This window comes from Aulostomus chinensis, chromosome 11 (genome assembly GCF_037954235.1).
Source record: "Aulostomus chinensis isolate RoL2024-O1b breed Wild chromosome 11, RoL_Achi_v1.0, whole genome shotgun sequence".
Lineage (NCBI taxonomy): Eukaryota > Metazoa > Chordata > Actinopteri > Syngnathiformes > Aulostomidae > Aulostomus > Aulostomus chinensis.
Window position 1 is genome coordinate 10,920,198 of NC_141330.1, and position 15,265 is coordinate 10,935,462.

At 45.3% G+C, this 15,265-nt stretch overlaps 1 protein-coding gene across 2 annotated transcripts; it reads right to left on the reverse strand.

Moving 5' to 3' along the window:
* Positions 1–687: 687 nt before the first annotated feature.
* rusc1 (RUN and SH3 domain containing 1) lies at positions 688–15,020 on the reverse strand. Of its 2 annotated transcripts, XM_086218398.1 has the most exons (12): positions 14,903–15,020; positions 10,275–13,630; positions 6,716–7,603; positions 5,694–5,810; positions 5,530–5,606; positions 4,879–5,053; positions 4,591–4,696; positions 4,413–4,459; positions 3,837–4,339; positions 3,517–3,761; positions 2,918–3,085; positions 688–1,888 (listed from the first exon to the last, which is right to left on the reverse strand). In XM_086218398.1, the coding sequence occupies exons 2-12, from the start codon at positions 13,507–13,509 to the stop codon at positions 1,723–1,725; spliced, it is 5,727 nt and encodes a 1,908-aa protein (XP_086074524.1). In that variant the 5' UTR covers positions 13,510–13,630; positions 14,903–15,020; the 3' UTR covers positions 688–1,722. The 2 variants fall into 2 exon arrangements, with proteins under 2 accessions (XP_086074524.1, XP_086074525.1); XM_086218399.1 differs by lacking the exon at positions 6,716–7,603.
* Between the last annotated feature and the right edge of the window lie 245 nt (positions 15,021–15,265).

Consider the following 15,265-nt stretch of genomic DNA (forward strand, 5'->3'; position numbering starts at 1 on the left):
ACCAGTCAAGAATACAGATTTCCTGTTGAATTAAAATGGAGGATCTTAAGGGTTTGTCCGACCCGTTCAAAATCACTCTTCCAATGGGACCATTTAAGCCTCCTATTGTATGAACAGGTTTAAGGTGTCAATTTGCATGACTATATACAACTAAAATGACGAAACAAAAAAAGGCTGTAAGTAGCACATTTACTCACGTGCATAGTTAAATACAGATTGTAGAGATTAGAATATCTATTAAATATATGACACAAAGCAAAGTACTTTATATGAGTAACATCCACCAATACCACTTTTACTACCACTGTCATTAATATAAATGATTATGATGAGTAAACATGGTGGGAGGGGTTAAGATAAATGTAAAAGCTGAGGTACAAGGTGAAGACCAGCCACCGAAACCTACAGGTTTTACTGTAGAAGGGACAGAGGATTACTTAACTGCATTCAACTGGCGCTCAGATAATGTGACAGAATACAATTTTGGTAGGTGGTTTAACTCACGAGGGTTTGGACAATAATTAGCTACAACTGGATGTTGTCTGGGATCTGATCTAAGTAGATTTTCCTCAATAACTCTGTATTTTTTTTTTTAATTTTTTGGCAATCATAGCACATTACAATGCATATAATTTTTGCACTGTATGAGGCTGTATCTAATATGAATATGAATTCAAGACAATGGTAATACGTAAAGCACACAGGAGGGAAGCTACTTGATTTCATACGCAAACAAACACGTTCTTTTTGCATGTATGACAACCACTTAATGTGTGTGTGTGTGTGTGTGTGTGTGTTTGTAAAGTTGTAAAGATAAAGAATAATTCCATTCATTTTTAATCATCCACGTCCTCACTGCGGTCACAGTATTGAGCTGCTGCTTGTGTTTTACTACCTTCTCTCTTATTCATTTACCCTTCCATCTTAATCTCAATTTATATACCTATCTATATATATATTTATGTATATTTATACAGTCAAATACAGCAGGAACATGTCAAACACATATGAACCAGGCGATAAAGGTGAGAGGTCAATAAAGGGTGAAAGGTCAATAGAACACAGATCAACACAGCTACAATTCACAATATTACTACGCAGTATGCAACAGGAGTTACGGCCCAGTACTCTAACATGCTTTCTCCACTCGACAACCCGAGAGTCTCGACTCTCTCCGGCTGACGGCTCGATGTATTACCACGGCCAGAGCCAGGCTGTCGGCTACCGCCTCCTCGCAGCTGGCAGCCGCTGATCTGAGAGCACTTGACTGTGCTGGTGGTTAATTCCACAGAATGATCATTTTCAGATCAGTGTCTGCCGAGGACGGCGGAGATTGAAGGAAGGACATTTAAAAGGATACTTCACTCCGAGATCAAAGGACTGTGGTCAGTGCCCCAAAGGTCTAAATTTGACTTGAATCATTATTCCACACCATCTGCTGCATTCCTGTTGCTAAAATCCATTAGTCTCATGCTACCAAACTGGATGGATTGTGATGGGAAACACTCCCATATGTTCATAAAGGGAGAGGAGACTGCTCCTGGTGGATGTAAAGCAGAGCAGATGGTGTTAGGCACTCGAATAAACTAACCAAGCCAGTGTGAAATATCCCTTTCAGAGTAGTGTGGCCTCATCGTAACCCCTCAGTATTTGCCTGAATATCTTTTTTTATTTTGTTTTTGTGGGTTTTTATTTTTTTGATTGAGTACAGCTGTTATACAGTCACATGATAAGGGAGGTGTAGCCAATAGGTACCAGCCCCTCTTTGTCTCCCTGGCGACAGCGAATCCAGTCTTGATCAACACCTCCTAAGACTACCAGTTCCTCTCCTTTGCAGAAGGTAAGCTCGGAGCCTGTTCCAGCGTGGTCGCAAAGCGTTCGTACTGACCTGAGGACAGACGGGAAGGACACCCTCAGCCTAAATGATCAATATACAGCAAACACCAACCACAAACAGAAACATTCTGCTACATTTAACTGGCTCACAAATCAAAGTCTAAAAGAGAACCCCTACAGCTGTTCTTGGAGAGAAAACATTTCAAAGACAGAGCATGTTTCTGAATTTAACCATCCGCCTACCTCGGATGAAGGCCCTTTTTTATGATTACAGTCATTCAAATTATGAACGTTCTTATATTTAAACACTGCTTCCTCATCAGGCGAATCAAACATATCCTTCATGACAGTTAGGTCATTGTATCAGGACAGCAAAATCTTTGTGTCACAGCTTAAGTCTCCTTGAACTTGTTTTCAATACACTTCCATGGTGCCACAAGATGCATTACCTACTAGTTTGGATGAGCTGATTGTAGATGCGGGTCCAGCTTCAGTAGGATCAGTGGATGGTGATATGAGAGAATACAAGCCAGTGCACTGTGTGTATGCAAAAGTAATCTAACAGCGTGACGTTGCACCGTGTGGATTCAAAGAAGCCTAATGCCAAAGTTTTGTTCATTTTTAAAAGGTAAAAAATAAAATAAAATTGAAAGCCCAAACTCAAGGAGTAGAAAGTAATGTCTTCTTGTCACACTCATTTGTTTACTTCAATTATTGATGAACGTACTGGGATTACACCTGAACTGCGACACCTTGTGGTTAAACACACCAAAAATGGCTCCTTCATCATGTCTGTCTTGGATTTTCATTTAAACCAGGCTAACCTTTGAGCATAAGAGCGCCACCTTCTGGTTGAGCTACTAGTGTGTATGGGGTCTGATAAACTTAAGAGTTTAAACAAGAGAAACCTCAGGTTAATTGGTAGGTTTTTCACAGCTGGAAAAAAACATCCCCCACATTTTATAAAAACTCGAGGAAGAATGTGAGATGTGATGTTACTTGTAATGGACGTAAGAATAGAAAATAAAAAACCTTCTCCATTGTCAGGAGGTCATGCAAACACAAACACCAATGTCTGTACCTGAGTGGTCTGGGTTTGTCTCTCATCTCCAGTGTGTCGACAGCTCTCTCGGACTCTGGCTCACTTCCTTCCAGGGGCTCTGGGATCTTCCTTAATACTGGAGTAGAACTGCTGCTCACCATCCGGGTCAGAGCTGTAACACCAGGAGCCAACCACTGAGAGGGACGCCTGGACACAAGGACGGAGAGAGACACAGATGCATTCCTACATTTCATGATCAGCTTTGAAATCAACCATTTAAGTTCTATCAAAACAGCTGGCTGTCATAATTAATTATATCCTTTCACGCTGGCAATAAGCTGCTAAGGACTATACTCTGAATAGGACACTGCAAAACAGTATTTCCTAACCTGAAAAAGGTCAAAGCCTGAGTCAGAAATAATCACATGCAAACAGGTAGAGTATTCCAGTCACATTAAAGGAAGAAATGCACTGTGGACACATACACAGTTATAGTACTTTGAAGTCCTACTGGAATTTTTGCAGCATTTTGTGACATGTACGGCAACCAATCTGCTTTTTTTCAGTCATTGGTTGTGTAAACACCTCAAATGAATTATTGCTTTATTTAGAACATATAAATGTAATGGGTGACTCACCTGGTTGGTGGTGTGGGACCTGTTGGGCTATTGGGGCTCTTAGAGGCACCAAAGAGTCGACCCAGACCCCAGGGAACCTGAGTGACAGAGCTGACTGGAGCGAAGTCACTCCCTGGGTGGGCCTGGTGCTCCTGCACACTCATCCTCATATCCTCCTTTTTCCCTGCAGACAGGCTCAGTTCAGCCAGGTTCTGGCTCAGTCTACCTCCCCAGCGAATCACAGCCCCCCATCCCTGTTGGATCACCTATGAATAAAAACAGAATGTTAGCACCGCAGGATCCCAAACTCATACGAGTCTTCAGCACTGGAGAGCCACTACCTGTCCAGCCTGCTGAGCAATACTGTCTTCTTCAATGCTCGGAGGAGCTAATTCTCCGATTTCCTTCTCCTGGACCCACATCAGCTGAGGACTTGTCTGCCCAAGTGTGACTGAGGCCTTTGTGGGTGCAGCAGTGCTATATGTTGAAAACTCTGCTCCCCCAGTGTTCGGCTTATCCAAGGACGATGATGATTTTGCACCATTTGTAGTTGTCTGATGATCTGGATTTCCAAAGTCTACCTCTGAGAGGCTTTCAGGATATCTGATCTTAGACTGAGGCCCCTTTGTTGACAGTCGGGGTCCTGCTTCCTGACAGGGTGGACTGGGGATCTCTGGACTGTGACTATCTGGCTCTAAATGGTGATGCTGGAAGAGCAGGTCAAGGTTAAATGTCAGCAGGCTGAGAGGCTGTAAGACGAGGAGCAGCTCCTCGAACAGAGGCTGGCAGGTGGTCAGTGACAGACACATAAAGGAGCAGGGATGGTAGAAGGTATCCAACACATCTGAGAGAAAAAAGAGACCATTGTTACTGTAATAGTCCAAACAATGATATGAGACAAAAGTGAGGGGACTTACCACTGCAGGACTGAAGGTGAGAGAGCCAGAAATCAAGCAGCTTGATACTAGAGGGAAAGGAATGAGAGGAGTGAAAAATATATGCATCAGAAAAGAGATATTTTAATGAATGCGTCTGTACATAACATAACATGTATGCTTCTACTATAAGAGAATAAAATTAAGAGCAAACACTTACTTGAGTAGCCCAAGAAGGAATGCATTGAACCTGTGTTTGCTCTGTCTGAGCTGAGGAAGCTCTCCAACTCTGAGTTGAAGATTGAACAAGGCTTGAGTTTTAGGACCTTCAGAGGAGCAGATGAAGACCAGACACACAAAGAAAGAGAAGCTGCTGTGAAGCTCCTGTTTCATATTTGAGTGAGGAAAATTCAATTCTAGTCTAATCATTATCCAATTATTGAACTGATCCCATTCTTAACATTTTAGCCTTTCAATGCTAAGTCTTCCTAGCTCTCGTGAGTGCTACCTGGCCTGGTCGAGGCCTGGACTAGACCCCAGGCTGAATTTGGCCTCCTGCCTGCAATCAGGTCACTCTGGTGCGGTTTTAGGCCATCGGTCAGCAAACTGTGCAGGGCGGGGCAGAGGCACTGCAGCACCAGACGGCCCAGAGATGGATTTACAGTGCTGTCTCCTGATAAGGCCTGAGGAAGAATGGAGAGGAGAGGAGAGGAGAGGAGAGGAGAGGAGAGGAGAGGAGAGGAGAGGAGAGGAAAGGAGAGGGCGGGGAGGACAGAAGAAGAGATGGGAGGATGACTCAAGAAAGAGGGGGACGGAAGAAAACAGGACACACATGGGAAAATGAGGGTCAGTATGATGGGATGTGATTTGAAAGGGGGATTTAGAATTAGTTTACTTAATGACTAAGATACTGGGTTATATAAAGACATTCTAGTGCTACTGACTTGGAGAGACTGAGGAGTGACAGAAAAATAGAGTAAGATGCAGAAGGAGAGAAAGCAGCACATTCTTAGTGAAGATAAATACAATACAATACAACAGTTTGTTTCTAGAAAGATAAAATGTGGCCCACTTTGGGACAAAGACCTTTTTCAACTGGATTAACAAAGAAACAAATACAGTCCGTCATTGAGAGAAGAAGAATTCTTCTGTGACTGACCTTCTGTACCACAGTCCGCGAGGAACTGAACTGAGCCAAAATGGCTTCCACAGCCACACTGATGGCACTGACCAGAGCTGCAGGGAGGAACAATAGACAGTAGTTAAACAGTAAGAGTAGGTCAAAGATGCAAAGCCATAAAAGAGGAGGACACACAGACACACCTTTCTTTTCCTGCAGGCACAGAGAGGACAGGCCTTTCATTGGACGCTTCACATCTTCGCCCATCCAGGATGTCTCCCCCCTCGGTACACTTCCAGCGAATGAGACACTGCGCACAGCTGATGGGTGGCAGTAAAAGAGGAATGACTTAAAAAAAATCAAATTCAACAAGAGCAAAACAAAACATGACAGAGAGAAATACCGATAACTAAAATATTAGTGTTTCAGGTAGGAGCAGCTAAGCAATGAGAGGCACTGGAGGAAGCAGGTGATACGACTGATGACAAACAAGTGCGTGCGCACATCCTGTAACTATTAGTTTACGGTGGTGGCCTTCACACATATATGGATCTGCATCAGGGATAAACAAGATCCATGGATTAACCCCATGACTTCAACAGAAATATACTCACACATATTTAATATAACCACATGATAATATGCTTGAACCCGAATCAGGTCAGATACACACATATGGGGGCAGCTATGGTGTACAATTAATATAAATGGATGGTATATAAATGTGAACAGGATGCTGTGGACACACACAGAACTAAAAATATTACTTCAGATGTTCTTTGCATGAAATGTATTTGTCAATCAACACAGACCGTGCATTATAACCAAGCACGACACCAAGAAGGACCAGACGACACAGAGAGATAGAGGAGGAGAGAGGGAGGGATGTGAGTGACTGTACATCCTCTGACAGAAACAGCTGTTACCCGTCTGAAAGCCCTTTGCAGGCTTGAAAGGACAATGCAGATAAGACGTATCAGATAACCTGGGGGCGGGGCGGAGTCTGCCTTCTAATACATAAAACAGCTAAGGTTACCCGGTTCTTACAAATCTGTAAATCCCAAGAGTTGAAAAAAGTGACAGAAGTGTAAGGGCCACCGTATCCAGAAAAGACAAAGACAGACAGGCAGGCAGACAGATATTCATGCAAGCAAGATGTCAGAAAGAAAGAGAGAGAGGGTGAGAGACAAGAAAAGAGATCAACAATGAGAGAAAGAAATCTTACTCGCCACGCACGACTGCGGAGGAGCCTGGTACACTTTTGGGGGTAAGGGGGGAGCCCTTGGCGGTATAGGAGGGTAGAGGTTTGGGTAGTAAAGGGGTGCAGCGAGGGCAGGCAAGGTGTGCGAACGAGGGAAAAGCGGGGAGCTGAGGCAGGAGCCCGCCACACCTGGAGGGGGGACACCTGAGCGCTGAGGAGGGGAGAGCGCTCCTATTGGGGAGAGGCGAGGAGGGGCACCCCTGTGCAGCGGGCAGTTTTTAGGGTGGTACAGGTAATAAGTGGGGAGAGGGGGAAGCTCTTTGGATGTCCTGGTCTTGTTTTCAGTGTATGAGTGTGTTTGCTTTTCCCTTCTGTGTGAATAGAGTGAATCCGTCGCACTGACGCTGCCAGTATACGTCATCATGACATCAATGTTCTTATATGGGGTGGTGCAGCCTGGCGCTTCAGTGGTGGTACTAACAGGTGTGTCTGACTTAGTGTCCGTGATGGTCGGCTTCTCTGAATTGCTGCAGTAGAGGGAGTCAAAATTACAGAGAGAGTCAGAAATGATGTCCTTGTTATTGGTTTTGGAACATCGGCTTGCTGAGTGTGTGTTTTGCTTAAGAATATTTCCATAATTATATGAGTCTATACTAAAATCAGCCGGGGATTCATAGTTAAACTCAGAGCTTAGATTAGCGCTGGAATCGTCTCCGTGGATACGAGCCGAGTCGGCAGCACGGGCCCACTGCTTGTGGCAGTGATTGTCTCTGGACTCTCTGCCCGCATGGGTGTGGGGCCTAGAATCTGTGAGGGGCTGGGAGCTACAGTAGCCAGGCCGATAGGAAGGGAAGGCAGAGTGGAGGAAGTAGGGTTGGGAGGGCTGTGTGAGGGAGAGTGGAGGGGAGGAAACTGCTTATTAAAAAGGGTCAAAAAGGCCAAATGTTGTGGAAGGTGCGAGGGACACGGGATTTTAGAGTGCAAGCGCAGAAGCAGAGCAATGGGCAAACAATGGAAACAGAATGGGATGGACAGGCGAGGAAAAAGAAGGAAGCGCAAAGTAAAAAAAAAATGTGGCAAATAAATGGGAAGGAGAGAGAGATGCAGAAAATGTTAGTGTCTGTCGAGAGAAAAACGCACATTCATGAATGCAGTTCAGCAGGAATCATCATCACGTAACTTCATGCAATAAGTCAGTATTTCAACATTTGATTGACAGTTACACATTGACAGTGTGTGAGAGTAAATGGAGTTGATTTATGAAGAGCAATATCCACAGTCTTTCATTGAGGACGAATAAAACAGGACAGGAAATGACACCATGGCTATAAAAGAAGCTGCAGTGCTGAAATCGTCAAACTGTCATTCAACTATTAGACCTCAATTTCAATTAGGGCTGGGAAATCTACCAGTGTATGCATCAAATGTCTCATTCTTATAACGTAAAGTGGTGATAGAGGGGTTTTTTTTTTCAATATGGAGAACAGTGATAGAGAATTTTGCTGTAGAAGTGAGTGCTTCGAAGCTAAAAGTTGAGTCTGATTTCTCACTAAATGATTAGAGAATGTTTGAAAAGGTGAAAATGACAAATTCACTCGACTGTATCAGACTTTTCATCACCACCATCATCATCAACATCAATTGATCGAAACTGATTGGTTTTCCTGAAGAGAAGTCATCATGTGAATCAATATGACAAAGAAACTTCTGAATATCATGATATTAATTTTTTCCATATAAACCCAGTCAGCTGAATGCTCTTTGGTACTTGCACATTAAGGATTTCATAACATAAAAATATAAACCAGTTTACTAAAACATGGTTGAATCTGCTTTCTCTGTTTTAACTCACACATTCTGTGATTCAGCATGCTAATGTTTTTCCACTCAAAGCACTTTAACAACATGAACCTTAAGTCCCAAAGTGGATATTTAGATCATTTGCCATTGGCATTTTTTAGGACACGATAACATTGAAGCAATTCAGCCGGAGCCATAAAAGTATCAAAATTTGATTCTCCTATCAAATATTGTCTATACTGATACTGAAAAGGATCTTCTGAATATTTGGGATGTTCTTCTGTCATATTGCCTATCTCCATTTCAAAATGAAGCCAGTAATCGTAAAGCCTTATCATATTTCCGTGGAAGTTAAGATAAAAGTGCTTAGAGAGTTCTTAAGTTTAAGCACACGCCAGTAAAACAAGTGTTGCTCCTGATGTTTAGCACTGTACTGCAGTGCATGCCATCATCACCTCTGGATCACCTTCTCTGTCTCTGTCTCTGTCTCTCTCTCTCTTCTCTGCCTTTGTTTGCAACCTCTCTGTCTCTATCTCTCCCCTCCCCTCTCCACCAGTACAGCAGAATGCTGAGTCAGTCAACAGCAGAGTTCTGTCTATTCTGGCCAAGAACAGTATGTGTCTCCGTAAAGATTCACACCTAAATTATTCCCTAAACTCAATTACCTGTGATACAATATAAGGCTACGGGAAAGAAAACCAGCTGGAAAGCAGCACGCATACCTTGGTTAGACTTGAGTTGTCTTGTTACTGTAACCAACTCATGGTACTTCCTACTTCTCTGACACTGGCTGACAGTAATTGGTCATGTATTAAGACCCACCCCACATTCTCTTAAAGGTGTATACACCTATTTATGGCTTTATTCTGTTGTGAATTTGAGGCAACTTGTACAGCATATTAGTCTGTACTTTGTTTGATTAAGAACAAATATAAAAGCAATGCTGAGTTATTATAGTTATTTGGTGTTGTGTTTAAAATAGACCCTCCTCTTGTACCTTGACAGACATTCAAATCCTTCACATCTGTTTAGCCCACCACAGCCCTGCATGAGATAAGTAACCTGATCTGAGCTCTCTGTGCCACTCTCGGGAGTAGGGGTGGGGTGGTGGGGGGGTTAGGAGACGGGAGAGACAACAAGACAAAACCATGTTAACATCCTGAGCTGATGGGATTTAAAACCAGTAAAGAGGCCGACACAGAGGAATGAGAGAAGATTAGAAGACGGAAACAGAGGAGAAATCAGGCCATGAGTTGGAGAAGGGAGAGGAGGGAGGAAGGTAGCATGCTCTCCATTATCCCCCTCCCCTCTGTCTGAAAAACAGATGAATAATTGAATGAGGCAGTGATGACATCACACTCTGGTAACCAGTGAGGACAAACTGGCTGGAAAGTTTCCAACCTTGTCTTTCACCTCCCATTACCTTCAGTCTTTACCCATCAATATCTCACTCTTTCCCATTCCCTCCCTCCTGATATCACGCTATCTCTCGTCATCATTTGTTCATCATATTATGCATCATCCTCTTTTTGTGACTCATGGCCATCCTTCACCTTCACTCTTGTTCCTTGTATCATTTCCATCTCCCTTGGCTTTATTTGTTTCTATGATGCTGCCTAATGATATTATTTTTGCATCACTGTGGTAGCGAATAAAGATTAGGTTGTCTATCTCTAAGCAACTGTTTGTCTTCTCCAGTACACAAACATAACCTTTAGTTTTAAGTATTTTCACAAACAGAATTACTTGTATCCTTGGCAGCATCATGAAAATTGCTACTCACCAGTGGTTCTTGAATCAACAGTCCTTCCTCCATCAGCTCGTCCTCTCACCTCCACCTCTTGTTCTTCTCCCCTGCCTTCCTTCTCCTCCCTCTTTACCACCTCACGCTCCCACTCTCTACCTGTGGTCCACAGGCTGCTGTCACTAACCGAGCAGCCAATCTTCTGTGATGGGCACAGCTCATTTTTTCCGCCTTCTTCGTCAGCCCTCTGGAGCATTTCCTTCAAAGCAGCCATTGAGGTGAGAGCTGGTGGCGGCTGCATGAAGAGGGCCTGAGCCTGAGAGGTGTACTCCCATTGGCTGCCACCGCTGCCTGCCTTCTCTCTCCTCCACTTCAAGTTGTACAATATGTCGGGATCTGGAGTGATGACCGTGGGGTCCGGATCTGGGTCTGAGATCACTCTCGTTGGAGGGGGGGCACTCTTGTTGCGGAAACGCAGCTCTTTGAAGGTTGTCACCTTCGGGGCTGACCCTGGAGATGATCCAGATGAACTTGATTTCTTTGCGGGCTCCACGTGAGATCTTCTTGTTTCTATGAGTGGGGGCTGTGGTGGGGCATCATTGTCAGGTGTGAACGCTATAAGCCAATCATATCGTTCAGGCTGTGCAGAGTTAGCCAGGAGAGTGCTGACTTTGACGGGGGGCAAAGAGGGGGGGATTGGGGGTAATGGGCGAGGGGGAGGAGGAGGGGGAGGTGACTCTGGTATCTCGCCAGGATAGCGGAAAGTCTCATAGCTCATATTCTTTGCTTTAGTTTCATGCATATTGCTCAGGCCGGTGCTGTAGTAGGGGTCAGAGGTCAGGCCGCTGTTCCTCTTCCTTCTTCTTGCCATCTCTGTGAATGAAGTGGTTCTTTGTGTGTCTTTGCCCTCCTCTGTTTTTCTGCTTCCTGCTGCTTCTCCAAGTATATCTGCCCTTCGATCTCCAGTCAACTTGCCTCTGCTGCTCCATCCATCTCTGGCCATCAACTCACATTCCTTCTCCTCTCCTCCGTCTTTTAGTCTGAACTCAGGCTGGTCCACAGACTGAGATGAGACCAGATGATCTCTGTCTCCCTCATCCTCTAAACCCCCAACACAGACACCAAGCTCTGGGCTGAGTTTGAGAAGCTCAGCTTGGGTCAATCCTGCAAGCATCAATAGCTTCCGAATCTCCACATCCAGGGCATGGAAGGAGGGAGGAGGAGGCAGGGCAGGTGGTGGTGGTATGGCAGGGGGAGACAAGGATGAGACCGAGATAACAGGTGGAGGAGGTAGAGGTGGTGGGCGTGTGGTAGGAGGTGGGAAGGAAAGAGGGGTCCTTTCCTGTTCAGCTTGAAGGGCAGCAAGGCGCTGAGCCTCTTTCCTGGCAAGATGGCGCCTTCGAGGCGGAGGGATGGGAGGAGTTGGGGTGGGGATAGAGGGAGGTGGAGAGGAAGTGGTATAAAGGGTGAGGTAAGGGACAGGTTTAGAGGCAGGGAGTGGAGGAATAGAGGGTGGAGATGGAGGCAGGGGTTTCTCACATCTAAAGGTGGTGAATGTTGGAGACGAGGAGTTCAGGGAGAAGGTCGTCAGTGTGGGAGAGGTGGAGACAGCCATGGAGGTGGTCTCTCTGCTAATGTTGATGTAGGTGTGGAGGTCAGAGTTCACACTTGCATGACGTGCTGGAGGTTTGGGGGGTCTAGGTGGTGGCTCAAGAGGGGAAGGAGTGAGGGAATCTGGAACAAGAGGATCATCACAGTCTGAAGGAGCAGTGAGATCAACCCCGGCATCAGAAAACTCCTGAGAGTCTCCCATTGATCCCCCGCTGCTTTTATACAACTTCCAGGGAATGTCGATGTTGCCCATTTCATCCATGACATCTGAGAGGTCCTGCTCTTCCAGATCTCCAAGATCATACCCCTTCTCATGGAGTCTGGCGATGTAAGCTAACTTAACTTCCCTATTTACTTTCTCCAAACGGTCCAGATGATCTAACCGATCCCTCAGAACATCCCAATGCTGCTCACCCTCCAGATCCCAGCGAGCCACTTGGATCACCTGGCTGAAGCGCTCCATTTTCCCAAACTCCCCAACTGATTCTAGGAAATCAAGCAAGCCAAGCTTGGTACCTTCTGAATCATCTTTGACCCCTAAGTAGTCAGGGGAGGGGGAGTCCAGGGCAGAGGGGTAACCCTCATCTGGAGATGAAATGGGGCAGTGTGCTGGTAAGAGGAAAGGATTACTGCTAAGAGGAAGTGACGGGGGTGAACGTGCAGGAGGAGGATGGCATTCAGGTGACTGCGGGGGGGAGTGGTCTTTGGGTGACACGGCACCAGATAAATGATCTTGATCTTGGGAGGAGCAGATGGAGGCTGACTGATCTGCACAGTCAGACTCCAGATCAGAGCAGGAGCTGATGGAGGTGGAAGAAGAGGAGGTGGAGGAGGAGAGTGAGAACTCCAAGAGGGAGGGGGGACAGTCACAGCACGAGGGGACAAGGGTGTCATCATCATCATCGTCATCATCATCATTGTCACCTCCTTCGTCATCAATGTCAATATCAATATCAATATCTCCACTGCTCTCCTCCTCATCCTCCTCCTCCACTACTTTGACATCGTTCTTGTTATCCAAATCAGCACTTTCTTCTGCATTCTTTCCTACGTTCTCCAGACCAGCAGCAGCAGGATGGGCGGTGGGCTCCAGTGGGGCCTGTACTTGTGAGGGAGGCTGAGGCTTCTCCTTGGCTGCTGTCCCATCCTGCTTCTGGGGTAAAATGGCGGTAGGAGGAGGAAGCTGCATTTGTTGTCTGATAGAAATGGTGTTGTTGTTGTTGTGGTTATGGTTAAACATACTGTTGTTGTCCTGTGGCGAACGCCCATCGCAGCACAAGCACGGGAGGCTCGTCTCATTGCAATTTGGGTCAAGAGGGAGAACTTCCGGAAGCGGAGGAGGTGCGGGTGCAATTTGGGGTACAGCAGATGCACGGGTACTCTTGGGTTTGGGCTTAACTGATTTGGAGAGGGTGGAACTTGTTTTTTGTGAACTAAACCTAGTTTGGCTCACTGGTGCTCGCTGCTGTATTCCAACCCTTGTCCTGGAAGTAGCAGGGGGGCCTTTAGTAGCCCGTCGTGGGGAGGATGAAGTGATCGTGTTCATGTTTTTATCCTCCCTCTGAAAACCAGGACCATGAGACTTTGGCCCAGCAACAGTCCGCCTGCTGACGTCAAAACGCCTTGGCTTTGGCGGCTGGGAGGAGCAGCTGGAGGACTGCATTGTGTAAATTTTTAGATTACTCTAATATTTCTGTTGCTATAGAAACAAATATAGTAAATGTTGGACTGATCCAAACAATGATGCGCTGTGACGGTCACATCTTGGCTTGACTCCCAAGATCCTGTAACATCAAAAAGAAACACACAGTGAATAAGGACTAAGAGCAATCTCGGCTCATCAAAGACACTTTCTTGCTTTACACATGTTTTCAAATCTGACTTTGAAGTTACTCAACCCATCATCTGGACTAGTCATTAAGAACTCAATCGCTTTTGGGCTTTCTGTTTTATAATTATCACAGCTCAGGTCCTGAGAGGACACGAAAACACACTGTGAACTCACACATTCTGATATGAAACTCCATTTACAATCATCATCACTTAATTAATTAATGTTGCATCAGTGATACATTTCATTTCAGTCCCTGACCACATAGCTACTCCATTTTTTTTGAAGCACATATAACACAAGAAGGACATCTATACTTGATCATTCCTAAGCTTTCAAATGTCTGTTCAAATTCTCACCCCCACACTGACTAAAACCATTCCCCTGATGAGAATTCGAAGCTAATTTATAGCCTAATAACTGTCACTAATCATCTTCATCTCCTGCTTTACTGAGCACCGATATTCATGAGTTTACAGTAGTCGAGCCGGCTCCATCTGTGCCGGTCCATCCTTACGAGCTGACAAGAAGCCGTAAAATCCTGATCAAAAGATATGACGCTTAAAAAAAACACACACGCACAAACACTCGCACATGCCTAAAGCAATGAGTGAACATAAAGCACATTTAACTGGAGCATGAAATAATCAGGCAGCACTGAAGAACACCAGCCTGCCTTTTAAATGCCCGTCTACCGAAGGCTATCGCTCATATATTCACCCACAGTGTCCTTCACATTACTGAGGAATATAACTCACTGTGCTGCTTGTTTGCTTACATGGGCCTTTATTCAAGAGGGGCAATAAAAGAAAGAAAAACCTTGAAACAGGACACAGAAAATAGCTTATCATGACATGTAATTCAACTATCCTGTAGAGCATTTATTGATCCCACAGAGCTGATGGGGATGGGGAGGATGGGGAGGAGGAGGTGGTGGTGGAGGAGGAGGAGGAGGAGGAGGAGGGGGTACCAACCGCATCGTCCTCATACCGAGGCCCATCCGCCCTCGTTATCACTCAAATGTTACACCGTTTGACAGCAGCGATGTAATAATAACAACAGTCAGCGACCATATGTTCTAGAAACATCTCTGTGTAGAGCAGAATTGAGTGTTTGTGGATCCACGCAAGCTCAGCGAGGACGGTGCAAGACTGTTCGTTCAGCTGCGTGAGAAAACAACGACAACAACAACATAATAAACGTAAACAACAAAAATATGACTCACGATCCGATGCAGGTAAGGATGGATGAAGGTCCCCATCTCATCGGGTGCTTTCACATCCCAGCCCGAGTGAATGTGAATCTCTGTCAGCCTCAGCATCCGTCTTCTCGCGAGCGTCAACACCCCCCCGCGCTCCCCCTCCACGCTCCTCCGCCGTCGCGAGACTCAGCGGACCGCCACAACCGAAAGGAGGCGACGTTCAAATGTGTTTCAGTTGAAAATATGATCATGAAAATTCCAGCTGATGTTATTGGGCGACTAATCAATATATTTTAAAAAAATTCAGGGAAATAATGATTATTACTATATCATCACCATGGCCTACAAGCTGCATTTATAGCTGGTATCTTACAGTCTATACAAATC